The following is a 16,204-nucleotide window of genomic DNA, read 5'->3' as shown; positions in this document are numbered from 1 at the left end:
TAAGTTCACATACTGTGCGATGCCTGTAGTAGAAAGAATGTTACACTTTCATCCTCAAGGCCATGGGTACAACATTGGTTAAAACTCCAATTCATGGGCTAGATCTAGTATGCACAAACACATAAGAAAATGGACAGGGAAATAGCCTCTGCTGCAGTTGAATTGGTAGAGCCTCACACACGTAATGTGCAATATGTTGGTTCTGTTCCCACCAACGTCAAGTTGTCATGTGTAATTTTATTTCCCTTTTTTCTTATTTCTATATAACAATTAAAAATAAAAATGAACAGCAATAATTTCTATGCTTTACCTGACTCAATTGTCTGATGGCTTCATGTAGTTGTAACTAAGACTTAACACCTCTATCCCCTTTAATCTCCTTCAATCTAGGATAACCACTTCCACTAATGTACTGTTAAATTCAGCCTTGTTATGGTCAAGGCACTGTAGATGAGAGAAGTGTGGAATTCCTACATTACAAATAATAGCATAACTTCATGATCAAAACTTCCATCAGAACCCATGTACAATGGGTGCCTAAGTTATGTGAGAGCATTTTCACAGCATACATACCGTATTTACTCGATTATAAGGCAGTCACGATTATAGGGTGAGGGAGCAGTTGGAGGACCCAAGGATAAGGCGACGCAGAGTAGACTACAAATTATTCAAACTTGGCAGGAACTGCTTGGAATATTGCAAAATAATGACCATGAAATACAGGGGAAAGGAGCTTTACCTCTACTTCCACCATGAAATAGAGTGAAGGAGGGAGGTGGGAAAAGGGTGGGATTCCCAAGGAGATAACAGAATTCGATTAGTGATAACTTTTCCTTAGGATGTTGCTTAATTAAGGCAGAACATGCCATGCTGCAGCAAAGCCACACTATGAGGCGAAACTTGCACTGCTGTGATGCCACACCTCAAGGCAAAATTACATATAACCTGCACTCCATATTTACTGTTTGCTCAGCCTCACATATAATGAAGGGGGTGACTTCGAGGCCATGAATTTGGGGAAGAAACCTTGACTTGCCCATATTCGAATAAATATGGTATTTTATTCAACTATTACAGCCGATTCAGTGGAGTGTGACTGTGTGTCCATTTGCCGTAGTCTGAATGCCTCTGGAGACCTTCCAACCCTTTGCAAGCAAGCCGCGCATGTGCACAGATATTGTGACAGCCTGATGATGGTGGTGCTTTTCCGCTCTACTGTTGCAGATATTCCGCGCCTCTTCTAAACTGTTGCCGTGGCGCCAATAATAGGCACTCACTTGCCAAGCTGCAGGCCTAGGTTCGATTCGTTGTAGGAGCGACATCATCTTTCTCTTTTTTTTTTTTCAAGGCCACATAGACAGACCAAAGTGGAGTAGGGTAGCCAAGGAATTGCTCTCGCATTTAATAACACGTGGCTGTTCCCCAGCTTCCTGCTTAAAAAAACATGCTCACGTACCGCGTCGTAGATCATTTCCACAGGTTCTGCCAAAAGGTGAACTCTCTGGTCACACTTGTCATCAAGTGGATTTGTTTCAAACAGGAAGGTCAGAAGAGTCTTCTTTTCATTGCCTTGAACGATCTCTGATGATATCAGAGTGCAGAATTCTGATGGCTCTTGAGGAAAGCCAAGCACCTTGAATTTCTCAATTTTTGACTCCAACCTGGAAAAAAAGAATGCACGACACGCGTTGTGAATGATCCCCTACAAATGTAGGCACAAGGTACAGTCTAGTTTGGCTGCTATCAACTGTGTCAGCTGACTTCTAGATGTGTCAAATGCATCTTTCTTTTTTTAAATTTTCAGTGCACAATGTTTGTTGATGACACTGCGGCATACCTAATAGAATGTTTTCAGCATTATTTCCAAAGAGCAAAGAAACAGCCTGCAACAACTGATGACCCAACACTAGCATTCATGAACATGCAAACAAAGAACAAATTAACATGCAAAACCTACCACATCGCAGTGGCTAATCCAATAGCGAGACATTTTTACAATGTTCTGATTTATCGATCATTTGGACAAGTGCAACTGTCCTGCAGTGGCAACATGAATGTTATGAAGAGTGTTCTTGTTTGTACATGCAAGTATTTACAGTAGAACCTTGTTGATACATTTTGGAAAAATACGTACTAACCAGGAAAAAGTGTGATCCAAAGTCACTAAAAAATTTGACAGACTCCACTATAGTCGACATTTACATAATATGAACCGTTGCGTGAACCCTTGGAGCACAGGCACCAACGCGCGCAAAGTTGATGGGGCCTGAGCAGTCTAAGATGCGCATTTTTTAAGGCTTCAGCAAGCTTACATTTGTGCTCCTCAAATTCGGCTTGTGTCAGCAGCTTCTTCAAGTGGGGAATATCAGAGGGAAGTTTTGATGTTCCCACACAGTACGAATCGCTGCGACGCGAGACGCATTTCAATCTGTGAGGCCCGAGACACGCCTTTTCATTTTTCTATTGTGTAGCATTTTAAGACGCCGAGAGGAAAGTGAAACAAAATCGAGTCGGCGGGCAATGCTGTAATAAGATGGCACCAGAGCAAAATGTGACGCTCTCTTTGCGCTGCCTACAGCAGAGAAAGGCAGCACATTTGGGTTCCTGCCTATTAAAAGCACGCAGTACACTGCCAATGGCACTACGCCACATATTCTTTGACACAGATACGTGGAGATGCTTATTGCAATCGGTCTGGCAGCGATAGCTGCGAATGCGGAGTACGACGACCCACGATTCGATTTGCTGGTACCGGAATGGGAAACTTGGGTGCGCACTGGCGTTCTTATGTGACATGGGGCGGGCAAGTACTGCGGGGAAGTTGCAGCGGCAGTGGACACATGCGTGTAATCACATGCACCTCACGCCTTTTCTTGTTTACATGGGACCTAGCAAACAGAAAACGTATCGTACAATCACAGTTGGCTAATGTGCTGAATGTCGGTGCCGAAAGATTGTGTTCTCCAGGAACGTATCAACCAGTAAAAAAAGAAGCGTAACTGCAATGGGTCATTTCTTGTGTTCTTAGTCACAAACGTTTGCACCGGGAAGTCGTACAATACGGGATCATATCAGCGAGGTTTTACTGTGTAAGCACATGTGCTGAATGAAATGATATTGAGTGAAGTGTGGGCAAGGAAGGTGGGTGTGCACCAAACTGCACATTCCATCGCACGAACGTGACTTGAAAATGTGTGCCTCTGGACTGTGAGAACAGCACCACATGATAGGAGATGTGACTGTTCAAAGACTAAACATTCCACCATGCACCAGTTTTGTGTGCATTCTGTTCAATATCTTTCAGCAAAGCAAGGTCCACCTCTCATGAAGCGAAACTGACACCCCTAGTCAGAAGAAAACTTCCTAGTAAAAAAATTTAGTGCATGGCATTAAATCCCACATAGTTCTTCATAAACAGCAATGATATTTATATCATTCAAACCAGAGAAAGAGGAAGCAGAAGTCGGAATCTGTACACATCCATCCACTTGACAATGTCATTATGAAACTGATTTACATTAATTTATCTCTAATATTTACGAATGTCAAGTTTCTTCCCAGTAATCTCATGAGGTCTGCCAATAAGTAATGCATGCCTCACGCAGTGCTTGGTTTTTATGAACACTATGATTTCGCTATCACACATCATTATACGTTAGGCTGCCAGTGGGGCAAGCTTGTCATAAAATATGCTTACTTCATGGCTTCCGTTCTCGGTCTCTCTTCAAAACTTGCAGACATATCGTTCAATATTACCTGCACAATGATGGTCTTCCTGTAAATGGAATGAAAAGAAATCCTGTACAGCCGGATGTCACTAAAGTGAGCATAGGTACAGACAACTAGAGAATACAGTAAATTACAGCACACATCTTAACATAACAAGACACGTCTACAGCATGCAGCAGCTGCCTGTTGTAATGTGTTTCCACATTACCAATTCCCCAATGCAATACACCAGTCTACAGGGAAAACTTAGGAAAATAGAGTGCCAGCTGAACTCTACCCAGGCTAAAAAAAAAGTTCTATGGTTTTAGGTGCCAAAACCACAATCTGATTATGAGGCATGCTGTAGTGGGGGACTCCGGGTTAATTTTGACTGCCTGGGGTTCTTTACTGTGCACCCAATGCACGGTACATAGATGTTCTTGCATTTCGCCCCCATCAAAATGCTGCCACCATGGCCCCAGTTCTATGTAGTGTACAGCTGTAGTAGTATGTACCATAACATTGCAGTTCATGTGCTGCTTGTATGAAAAAATTCACTCAGGTGTATCAAGTAAAGGCATGGCAAAACTTGGAAACTATTCATTTTGGCAGCTTAAAATACAAGGCAACATATATAACATGGACAGCTAATAAAGTCCTAATAAACAGGATTTGCCAAAACAGATGCCAACACAGACTCACACTCTTGCTTCATCATGTATAGCCAATGAAAAGTTCTTGAGCAGAAAATTCAGCCTCTTGGCAACGTACTGAAATAACGAAGAACATGTAGTTCATAAGTAAATATGGAAGTGGTAAGGCAGAAGAGTGCTAAAGATTAACTTAAAATGAAGTTGCCCTTACAGTGACTGGGTAGATTGGTGCTGAAGAGTTCTCCTGATAGCCAATAGCAGCGTACAGCTTCTCCTTCTCGGCAGGCGTCATGGCTTTCTCAAACTGCTTGGCTACAAAGGAAGAGAATGTGTGCATTGACAAAGGTGAACGGGGCTTTATAATTCAGTTTTCCCACTTCACAACTGCAAGGACAGAGGCCAGGTAGCAGTGTTCGCCAATTTGCAGCACAAGTAGCATGCAGTATCGTTGGTAAAGCAAACTCGGTGCTGACTAACAATTTCAGGAAGGCTCGCTCAGTAAAGCTCTTCAAGTCGTGGATTCCAGTATAGAGGCCACACGTTCAGAAATGTGCGATTCCAGACTGTAGAACAGATGGCTCGCAAATGTGCTAACAACAAACTGCATGTGGGCACATAAATGGAAATATTTAAAATGACCATACGCACCAATGTCCTGGGTCTGAGATGCTGTGCCGCTTTGGTCGCCACCAAACCACCAGGATGACAACCAGCTTTGTTTCGGGGTGTTCAGCTGCTGCTCCTCAACCTGATGTGAAACAAGACAGTAGGTACTTTCGAGATTTATTAACACAAGGGAAGCACATTGTTTCGGCATAAACACTTGTTCAACAATGGTTTCTGCAATAAAAACTAATTGCAAGATAATTTTTTTTTAGAACTCCAGTTACAGCTATAGATCCCTCATAAACCCTCTGTCAGCTTCACTTCACTGTCAGGCTGGGAGAGGCTTACTCAAGGGCATAACCATTCATCCTCCTACTTGTTATGCTGCTAGATATGTGTGTTGCCTTCACAATAGTTTGGCATTCTTTTTGTGTTTTTTCTTTGTTGTTTTTTCTCGGGGAGGGGGGGAGGCAATCTTGTACTTTAAGTATTCCTGCTTGTATATACAAATAGGGTCACTAGCTAAGTGTTTAGTCAATAGGTGCTGTTACTCACCATAAAAAAATGTTGTGCAACCTTTATTAATCCCATCATTTGTTATTCAAAACTTTCAATTCGGGTTTGCAAGTTACAGCCCTAACAAAGTGGTGGAGACATAATCAGTAATAATGCGTCTTTGGTAATTGTTCAAATTGACAATTATATGCGTGGCTAGCTAAAACAAATTTTGCTTAAAACTTCAGACTAATGTCCACCTGGCCCTCAGAAAACAAGAAATTAAATTAAGCAAGAACAATCAGTTAACTGTTGCAAAGAAAAGTCCACACAACGATATGCAGTGCTCACCTCAAGCTCCGCCTGACGTCTCGCAAGTGTGATGTTGAACACATCCAACTCATCTTCAAGTGCCTGCATTATCGCAAAAGTGAAATTGCAACTCAACATGAAAATACTACTATGCTCTGGAAAATGTATAATTAGCACAGGCACCAAATTGACCTAACCTTGAGGTTTTCGGAAGACTGCTTGGTTTGCAACTTGACTTTGTACTGAGTCTTGTAAGCTTTAACTTTGAGGACATGCTCATGCATGTGCTTCAGTGACCAGTTACGCCTGCGTCGTCGCACGTACTCCTCCAGAATCGCTTCATAAGCAAAGTGCCACCTGAAACAGCCAAAACAAGGCAGTGTAATGTACTAAGGATGAGTTCCTTCAAAAACATCCTTTCTCTGCAGATATTTTAGTAATGAAGTAGATAGGACCAGAAAATTATTTTGTTAAATGGAGAACATTATTAAACAGAAAACACTTAAAACACTCTTGCGAATAACAAAATGTTTATATTGAGAGTGAAAAAAATGCATAGGTTTTGAAAGCATGGACTCCATCGGACTAAGGAACTGCGGACTAAGACTGCACTAAGATGGCACACATCTTAATTCTGTCCTGACCGAGCAGCTAGCTCCACTTGGTAGAGCCCATGTTAAGCTTGCAATGATGAGACCCTACAATGGGCAGTTTCATTAAGAAAAAACAGCCAGCCTCAAACCAGCACCGAAATGCATTGATTGCAGCAACATCAACAACAACAACAAACCTGTTGTGTTCAAAATGCCTTGGCATTTTGAACACAACAGGTTTCTTCTGGTGAGCTCATTACCCATAATTTTCCCACACAGAACTTTGTTATATCATTAATAACGTTGAGTTCACTTCACTGGTTCGAGTTTTGCAACACATTAGGTTCTATAGTATGTGTAAGGGAATCAAAAGCACTTTGTTAAATAAGAAATTGAGTAACACCAAGCTTTTTTAAATAAAATTTTCACTGTGACTTTCTTTTTACGCACCAGATGCTGTTTACACGGCTGTCTAACGTGCAGCACAACATGTGTTTTCTTGACATTCTTACTGAATTATGTCCCACAGGTTTTGTTTCATGTTGCATATTCCTTTTTTGCTTGAAATGTATAGGCTTTTAAATTATAACACCAATACAGGAAGCACAAAATGTTCAACTTTTGCAATATTGTTTAAACAGTGGACTACCATACTGTGCATACAGTCATGAGAGTGACCCATCTTGGCTATTATCCTCCCTAGTTGAACACACGCGAAAACCTAAGACACTCTGCTTTACAATTTTTTTTTTTTTTTCAGTGGCAACCACCGAATCTATTTGGATGAAATTTGCTGCATTTAAGATGGTCACTGCGGTGCAGCATCAGTACAAGGAATGAGGAAACATGTGGTAAGTATGGTGCCTACATGCTAGAAAGAGCTGATGAACCAAGAACAATGGAAGTGCCCTGGATTAAGCCTTTGCAGGTTGGCATGTATTTTTTTTAGAAAACATTTGAAATTTATTGTGTGGCAGGAATAAATGAGGCGCTTAGAAAATAGTTTACAACAAATCTCATTTCTCTACACCAAGCTGCCTATTTTTAAAAAGTGGGATATATTTGTCCCACTGACACTAAATGGTTGCAAAGCCCTATTGACCCTCTAGGATTTCAATCCAAAATTATTTCTGACTACTTCCCTTGTGAACCAAAACTCTAGAAATATTTTGAGTGGTATAAGTAAATGAGGTGCATAGAAAGAGTTTGCAACTAATTACACTTCTGTATAACAAGTCGTTTAGATTTTAGAAGTGGGAAATATCTGTCCCACTGACACTACATGGCTTTTTTTAGAAATGGGACTTACTTAAATGGGACCTAATGGGTCTCAATGAAAAATTATATGCAGCCATTTGCTTAGTAAAACAGACCAATGCACGATGGACTAAGTGGCACAGCGGATGCCATAGACAAACTGTTCGTGCGGAGTTTTCACCGGAGCATCAAACACCAATGGCATCAGCACCATTTTGCATGTGCATGGTTTTACAGGTGCATTCACAAGGACGAATTTTGCAGACCAGCTATCACCTCATGATGCAGATATGGGTGCTTACTGTGAGCTAGAGGTGTAAATGCAAATGCAGAAAAGAGGATTAACTTATCAGGCATGTTGGGAATGTTTTTTCTCACAAGCAAGTATGCTCGGAATTCAGGAAGCATTCCAACAATGAAAACAATTTTTCTAGATTTTGCATGCTTGTTAGTACCCACTCTCAAAACTATTCTCACATGAAGTGTTGAAACCTTTAGATAGAAGGCAGCAATCAAAAAAATTATATAAATGCACCCCTTTGCTGCCGAGAAGCATTTTCACACACATAATAAGGTGGGACATATATGTCACATTGTCACACAAAGGGTTAAAGCAAAGAAAGCTGCTACATGTTGAAGAAAATGTACAGATAAGTTGCAATGTTGCCAATATAGTAAAGCCTTGTTAATGCGTACCAGCTTAATAAGTCATTGCAGTTCAAATATAGTCACTATAAATCTACCGCCCTGTCACCACTGAACCTAATATATTGGCTGACCACTTCAGCTGCAGTCACTTTACACATGCCAAACGGTTAGTTTGTCATATTCACTTAAATTTTTGGACGTGTGCAAGCGTGGAATCAGCGAAATGTCATGTGCACCGACTATAGATAGCAAAAATTGTGGCGCCTGGACCTTTCCCACACTGCAGTCACCACTGATAGTGACATCAAAACATGTTAGCCATGATGTGCTTCCTGCTCCCATAGCTTCTAGCACTTCTATGTTGTCGTCATGGATGATGACGACAACATAGAAGACGACAACTGTTGGTTAATAAGTACATCGCTTGGTGCATACATGATCCACATTCCCCGCCAACTATGTATTAATGAGATTTTACTGTAATTAACTAATTACTATATTGTTAATTACTTACAAGAGTTCCTCCTGACAGTTTTGTTAACTCTGAAACCTCATCCTTTATTAATACCAAATGAAAAAGTAACAAAAAATATAAACGACATTCGCAATGTCACTAATATGCTGCCTACCATCTTTTAGCGTTGTTGTGCACCGGGACATCGGGCCTGTACTTCCTGTAGTGGGCAGCAATTGTCATCCGGTTGACAGAATCCGAAAGTGCCAACATGTCTTGAAACTGCAATGCACAGGCAGGTAGACAGTTTTTTAATGGCATGACATGGCCAAAACAAACATGGCCCCAGGACAGAACACTAGCACTACTACTACCCCTAAAGCTTTGTTAAAGTGTAAAAATACTGAAATTTGAAGACAAGCAAGCAGGCAAAGGATTTACTTTTTCAAGGCGTTACAATACAATCCAAGACCTTATTCATACAACAGTATTGCTGGCCATAAAGAAGACATCAAACCTGGCGTTTGCTGATGCCAATGCTGATCTCTGCGACAACAATGTCCAAAACCATCCCTGTGGTGCTGTAGTTATTGATCTCTGGCTTTGTGTCCATGGTCAACTTGGCAAGCGAGGAGATCGGACCGAGCACTAGAAGAGACGTGGTAATTAATCCATGCCTAATAAAAACTCAAGACTGCCAGAAAACACAAAAGGTCAAATGATTGTTGCAAGTGGCATTAGAATACAACATTAAACACAGTAAAACCAGGCAAAAAAGAAGCTTAAGTCTGGACTTTTCAGTTCAGAGACACTTGGGTACAGCTGAACCTCAATACAAGGAACACAGGATCAACAAATTTATATAATTTCCAGGAGTGCTTGAAGACCAAATATTTGACCAGTGACAACCATGTACTGCAGACTTCCATTAATTCAACTACGGTTAATTCAATCTTTCGGTTGATTTGACCCCAACCGAAGGACCCCGCCAGCAGCCAGCACCCACACATTTCTATGGACCCAAACTTCCGTTGTTTTGATTATAAAATTGGCCTTCACCAGCCAATTCAAACTTGACCAGTCAACACAAGCGCGCCTGACCCCTGTGGTAACCCTAGTAGTGACCATTTTAGTGGCAGCGTCTGTCTCAACAGAGCTCAGGGGACAATAAATACGTTGAACACACATCAAATCTATTTGAAAATACCCATTTTCAGCCTGCCTTGGGAATATTTTGAAGCAATAAGCATAGCTCGCAATGTCTGATTACGGTATTTATTAGATTCTAAAGTGTGCCTTCTTTGTTTTAAAGAAAATTGGGCAGAAAAATCGCGTCCGTGGTCAATCGTATACGAAACCAAATCGTCTTTGCGGTGTTAGTGCGGTTTACCGCATAGCACCACTATACTGTGGTGAAGTTTGCTTTAAAAGAAAGAATGCGACCAATTTAAACTCTCTGCCATTGTGAAACACATATTAGACCCTAGCTGATATTTCTTGATAATAAATCAGGTGCAACTTAGATTTCTACTTTGTTTAGGAACTTTACTGTCATTTCTACGTTAGTTTCCATTTTGGACACGCAGAAAGTGGGTGCATGTTTAATTTGGAGTGTGTCAGATTCAGTAAAATACCGCCAAAATGAATCAGCAGTGTGTTGTTGCGTCTTGTTGATTTTGACTCGCCAGATATCTTGATAAATTTTGTCAGTCCTGTCAGAATCCAATTAATGGAAATCGAATATTTTTATCACAACTCGGCAAATAACTGCACGTTGCAGCTATGATTTAAACAAGTCCTTGTATTGTATACGCACGTCACACATTGAGGCTGTAATGACAAATAATAAAAACGAGCCAAGCCAGACAATAACTTTCATGTGTATATGTGCATAGAGAAATTGGAGTTGGCCACGAGAAAAAGCTTTCTCTTAAAGGCAGTTTACTCGTTTAAAGACTTTGCAGCAAGTAGTAAGCCTAACTATGACATGCAACATGGCTGCAAGACTATTTTCTCATAGTCAAGGGTTCGACTAAAATTTGTCTGGTCAGATGGCACAAAAAAAGGCTTCTAGTTTTTTGAGCCTAGTTTCTAAAATATGTAGCAATCATACACTAATAATGTTTGTTTACTCATTACAAATTAATTCATTCCATCAAAGTGAACTTCAATGCACAACTAAAATATATTGACAAATTGTCAATTTACCTCTAGTATTTACCCTGCTTAATTTACCGTGGGTATTTACCCTGGATGAACAAGGAACGTGCTACGAGAGCTGTACTTACTGTATGAAACATCAGCAGGCTTGACAGCTTCATTACTAATCTTCTCTTGAAGCAGCAGCTACAAATAATCACAAATGTCAGCAGCTGTGACAACAAACACTGTGCAATATACTACCTTTATCTTTGACTGCTCCTGTTCCATGAAAAGCTTGCAGTCTGGGTTCCAATACAAGCCAAAGCTACTGACATCAACCAGCTGAAACAGAGAAGGTCACATATTAACCTTGCTAATAGGCATTGACTAGTGAGAAGCCACAAGCAAAATTTCAAAATACAAGCTTCTCTACATATGCTGGTTAGAAGAGGCACCGATTACAATATTACAATTTCTCTTGCTTTTCTCCTCTGATTTGCAAAGCAAATGTAAATATTATGTTGCACCGAAGACTGTGAGCATTATAAAAAGAACATTCTGAGCAAAACCACACCATTAAGTAAATGAACCTGTGTATTGAATACGTGAATTACCCACGCACCTATTTCACACGTAAAAACAATTGCTTTGTTTTTATTTCCTAAAACACTCTTTGGCTTAAAGCACACCTAAGCAAACAAAAATTCTAATCACAATCTTGCATAATCACAACTAAGGTCGGTTAAACTTCAAAGACCATAAAACTTTGAACTATCAGAAGATAGAAGGACCAGAAGTTGCATAAAATATGGATCAAAACTGAATTATAAGATTTTGTGTGGACAGATATATACATGTACCACAATTTTAAACTTCCTTCTTCACAATCAAACAAAACTGAGCCCTAATATGAAGCTAGTGGATACATTGTGAAAAGAGGGAAGAGAGAGACCCAGAGAACTGTGCAGTCAGTGTCAAAAGTTTATGGATTGTGGGATGCGAGAAAATTACAATTTAAGTAGTTTGTGACGGTAGCCCATAAAACCGTACAACACTATGTTGGTGACATCTCCCAGTACAAACTGGAAGTACAAATACCAGGCTGTGTAACTAGGCTATGGAAGTATGCAGTTCCTTTATCGGTTCCCACAGTTTGTAAACTTTGGTGCTGACTGTACAGTGCGGTCCACTGTTAAGAGGAAGCTTTAGCCACATGTTTGGGATATGGTATTCCCAAACGTGTGGCTGGGTTTGAGTTGCCACCTTGTGATGGTGCTCATCAACACACACGGAAGCCTGAATATGAAATACTGGCACATTTGGCTAGTGATGCTTTAAGAATGATTTCCTGTGATCAGTTGTTCTTGGCCATGCCACCCTGCTCTGAAATGCCAAGGCCAAGAAGCCTGAAATAACAGATTTAACCGAACACTTAGTTTTAAATGGCTTCAAAATGCTCTAAATGTATAGTGAACCAGCAAAAGGCCTGTGGATTGTTTGAATTAATGATAAATCTGAATTATTTGAGCTTGAAGTATTGCAAGCCAACCTTATCACAGAGGAATTGATCGGAACAATTGATTGAAAGGCTGATTGGAGGAATTGTTCACGGAGGAATTGATCATATCAGAATGCTACAGTTGGCGGTAACAGAATGCCAATTTAAAAAATGGAAGGAGACTGCTGGAGATTATGGAAATAGCAAGTGGTGCCAGCCGTAGGTCGGCAAAATAAACAGAATTCATTCAGCCTGACTCCCAAAATATACCTCTCCAAAATTCTAGTCAGCCAGGCTCACTCAAATTCAAATTTAGAGGTTGGTCTGAGCCTGAGCGAGTAGACTCATGAGTGAGTTTGCAGACCTATGCTTCCAGCCTATGCTAACTCTTGATGTGAAGCATTTGTAGCGCACTTCTTGTGATCGTCACCTGCAGCCCATTAAAACTCACAGCAAGAAAAAGTGATCTCCCACCGACCTCCAACTACCCTGCGCTTGAACGACCGGCTTCATCCTATGGCCCCAATTTTTTTTTACACTCATCCCTACATCCAATCCTTTGCCCCCCCTTGACTGTTTCCCGACCCTTGGCACCAATTCTGCTGCTCTAATAGGCCATCGGTTATCTGTTCTACACATCAGATAAACAGACCGACAGCACTCCTTGTTTGCTCATATCCACGCTGCCATCTTCCTGTTGTCTAATATCACACTCACCATTTTCCATTCTATATTGCTCACTACATGATCCTTAACACCCTTCCACGTTTTTCTTACCATGTTAGTTTCAGTCCCATACAGAAATATTAGCAGAACATACTGCAACTTTTTTTAAGGATATGTCAGCAACATACTGTTAATGACTTAGAAGTACAATGCTCAGCGATTCAACTATCACAATCAAACCGCATGGCAGGTGGCGCTTTTTTTGCCACAAATGGGTGCTGGGGACACCAAGTCGATGTACTGTGGCATACAATAAATGCAAGGGCCTTTGAGATGCATTGTGACTGCTTTAGGCCTCCGAGCAATCACCCCGCGCTCACTGGTGGCGAAAAAAGTGCCAGCCGCAATGCGGGTCGATTGTTGCGTTTGAATAATTGAAGCACCTGCCAAACGCACACCAACCTATTTTCATTCATCAGCAGGCTTCCTTCCCATAACCCAGGTGCCCAGATCATGAGAAGAAAATCTGCGTACACATAACCCCTTCAGGCGCAGTATCCGCATATGTGGACGAGGTTTCTTTTTGCTAGTTTTGTTGAGTGGTGGCCAAAAAGAAAGTAAGGAACATTAAGCTTTAAGTAAAATGAACACCTGCATACCCAATATGCCTTCATTTCACTTCAATGTACGGCGTACTGTTACAGACGACCACATTACTTAAGGTGCCATTATGTTTGACGGGACAGACGATGTGCTGCCTTCCAGCAGCAATGAAAAAGATATAAAAATTTCCTTTCTCATAATGCATGCAAGGCTATATTTATATTGTGCATGTACTTTAAAACCGTGATTCTTAATTCTTTTTATGCAAAAATGCAACATGGCTGACCACACAATAAATAGATTATTCTTCTTTAATTACGATTAACTAGAAAATGCCCAAAGCAACATTCTACCACCTCCTCTTTCTTGCAACAGAGTGTCAAACACTTCGGAATAAATTTTTGCAAATTTGACACACCTGAAGGGGATAGTATCGCTCAAATGAATCTCACAAATAAGAGTACTGTACAGTGCTCTAAATCCTTTATGCCTAAAAACCAACCTGGATTGAAAATTAGAATGAAGTTGCTTTCTGAGTGCAGAAATAAAACTGGGCATTGCTCCTACTTAGTTTTTACCATGTCCCCCCCAACGCATATTACACATAGAAAAAGAAAATTATTTGGCATGTTTGTGTTCTACAGAACGCAAAAAAAAGCAGGCAGGTGGGCGACGGTTATTTCATATGCTGTTTCTATTGTCCCCAAGCCGCAAGCACAATGCATGAAACAAGAATAAGGCTCGTGTGACTTTGTTGAGTTTCAAAGCCTCGTCCCAACCACTCCCTTTCTCACCATGCATTGTTTATAGAACAATAGCCTTTCCTTCTAGGATCGCACTTTCTTCTGCTGCCACAAGTTGATAACAGAATGAGCATTCCGAGCTACAAAACACAACAAGCATCCCCAAAGACATTCTGTTAGAAATTCTTCCACACCTAGTTTCTCTTTGCCATAACCCTGGCTACAAGCTAAATTGCTAATGCTGCTGTGAGGCAGCAAATTACCCGAACCAAATGAGTGCGAAAAACCGACTTTAAAAGAGCGCCATAGAAATCTGCAAGGTAGAAGAACAATGAAGAAAAAAAAAAATAAGTTGCTGTTATGAGTGTAGCTGAGCAGTTCCGAGAGGCGGACAGAGTGCGGTCGGCATCAACGGTTTCGCCCAATGAACGGAAACCACCGACATGTACTGCAGCATGACCGTACACTCGGGATCGCGCTTGCAACTGATGCCATGTTGTTTATTTTCTTGGCCTTTACAGGGTGATACAAGTGGTGCTATGCCATGGACAGCCATCCAAAACGAAACCGTAACAGTTACCATCCTCCTGTTTGTAAGCAGAACCCTACAATATGAAATGCCATCTAGGCACACAAGCATTTTTTGCATTTCGCCACCATCGAAATGCGGCCTTCACAGCAGAGATCGAACCCGCGACCTCGTGCTCATAGTAACTCGTAGTAGCTTGTAGCAACTTTCTTGGAGTGCTCCGATGTGTTCCTGTGTGTTTTATAGGGATTAGAGAACTTGGGAGCTTCGATTAACACCAAGCAAAAATGACAAGCCCAATATGTCACGTTGGTACCCCTTTAACACCTTCCCAGGGATAGATTTTACTCCCACCTTGTGCACAATCCTGGCAGACACGTCAAGGACACACGGCTCCCACTCCTCATTGGTCGTGTCGAAGGACAGGTTGTACAGCGTGATGCCAAAGGAAAACGGGTGCTCGGGGATGGTGAAATTGTCTTCATAGCGGATGTGGATGTTGCGGATGCGGACCTGCAGGTTCTTGATGATCTGTGCCGCCAATTTCTCAACGAAGGTGTCCTGCTTCTCCTCTTTGGGCTTGTCTACATATTCAACCATAAGCAGAGTCAAGAACCTCTTGCTGAGGCTTATCACGCAGACTGCACATAACCAGAGCTAGCTAACTACTAGCAAAATAGAATACATATACTAATTATTATTGCATGAAAGAGTATCTATGAATCTAGGGGCAAAAGCCACTAACAAATGGCTCCCTTATTTATGAAACATACGGTAAACCTGTGGTTATGTATATTGAAGCACTGATAAGATTTCGTCCCCTTAAAAAAAGAACATCCACTGATTTTAATGAAACTTCTGTACTTTATCTGCTATGGTGCTAAAATCAGCAAAATGTTGCCTTTCCTGTGCAGGCTTTTTCACATGCTTACATTTTGCAATATTTATTGGCCAATAAATTATTTGCTGTTTATTTAATGTATAGCAAACACTGCCTGTAATTCCAAAACCTACAATTGTTTTATATAGTTACACTGTATGCAAAGTAGAGATGTAAGCACTATGTGCAAAAGTTAAAAAAGATATTAAATTATGGGGTTTTACGTGCCAAAAACACTTTATGATTATGAGGCACGTTGTAGTAGGGGACTCCGGAAATTTGTACTGTCTGGGGTTCTTTAATGTGCACGTAAATATAAGTACATGGGTGCTTTCGCATTTTGCCCCCATCGAAATGCAGCCGCCGTGGCTATGTGCAAAAGTTCATTACATAAAATGTGCCCAAAATGTTAAAGCC

At 41.0% G+C, this 16,204-nt stretch overlaps 1 protein-coding gene across 5 annotated transcripts in view; it reads right to left on the bottom strand.

Moving 5' to 3' along the window:
• Vps13 (vacuolar protein sorting 13C) overlaps positions 1-16,204 on the bottom strand; it is a 226,901-nt gene that overhangs the window by 190,321 nt on the left and 20,376 nt on the right. For all 5 annotated transcript variants that reach the window (XM_055070805.2, XM_055070801.2, XM_055070803.2 and 2 more), the window contains exons 5-16: positions 15,262-15,491; positions 11,130-11,210; positions 11,015-11,072; positions 9,244-9,374; positions 8,902-9,008; positions 5,972-6,131; positions 5,814-5,876; positions 5,010-5,109; positions 4,573-4,673; positions 4,411-4,478; positions 3,698-3,775; positions 1,457-1,661 (exon numbers count right to left, since the gene is read on the bottom strand). In XM_055070805.2, coding sequence (XP_054926780.1) covers positions 1,457-1,661; positions 3,698-3,775; positions 4,411-4,478; positions 4,573-4,673; positions 5,010-5,109; positions 5,814-5,876; positions 5,972-6,131; positions 8,902-9,008; positions 9,244-9,374; positions 11,015-11,072; positions 11,130-11,210; positions 15,262-15,491 — 1,382 coding nt within the window. The remainder of the gene's footprint in view (positions 1-1,456; positions 1,662-3,697; positions 3,776-4,410; positions 4,479-4,572; positions 4,674-5,009; positions 5,110-5,813; positions 5,877-5,971; positions 6,132-8,901; positions 9,009-9,243; positions 9,375-11,014; positions 11,073-11,129; positions 11,211-15,261; positions 15,492-16,204) is intronic.

The sequence above is a fragment of the Dermacentor andersoni genome, chromosome 5 (assembly GCF_023375885.2).
Source record: "Dermacentor andersoni chromosome 5, qqDerAnde1_hic_scaffold, whole genome shotgun sequence".
Classification (NCBI taxonomy): Eukaryota; Metazoa; Arthropoda; class Arachnida; order Ixodida; family Ixodidae; genus Dermacentor; species Dermacentor andersoni.
This window is presented reverse-complemented; position numbering and strand designations above follow the sequence as displayed.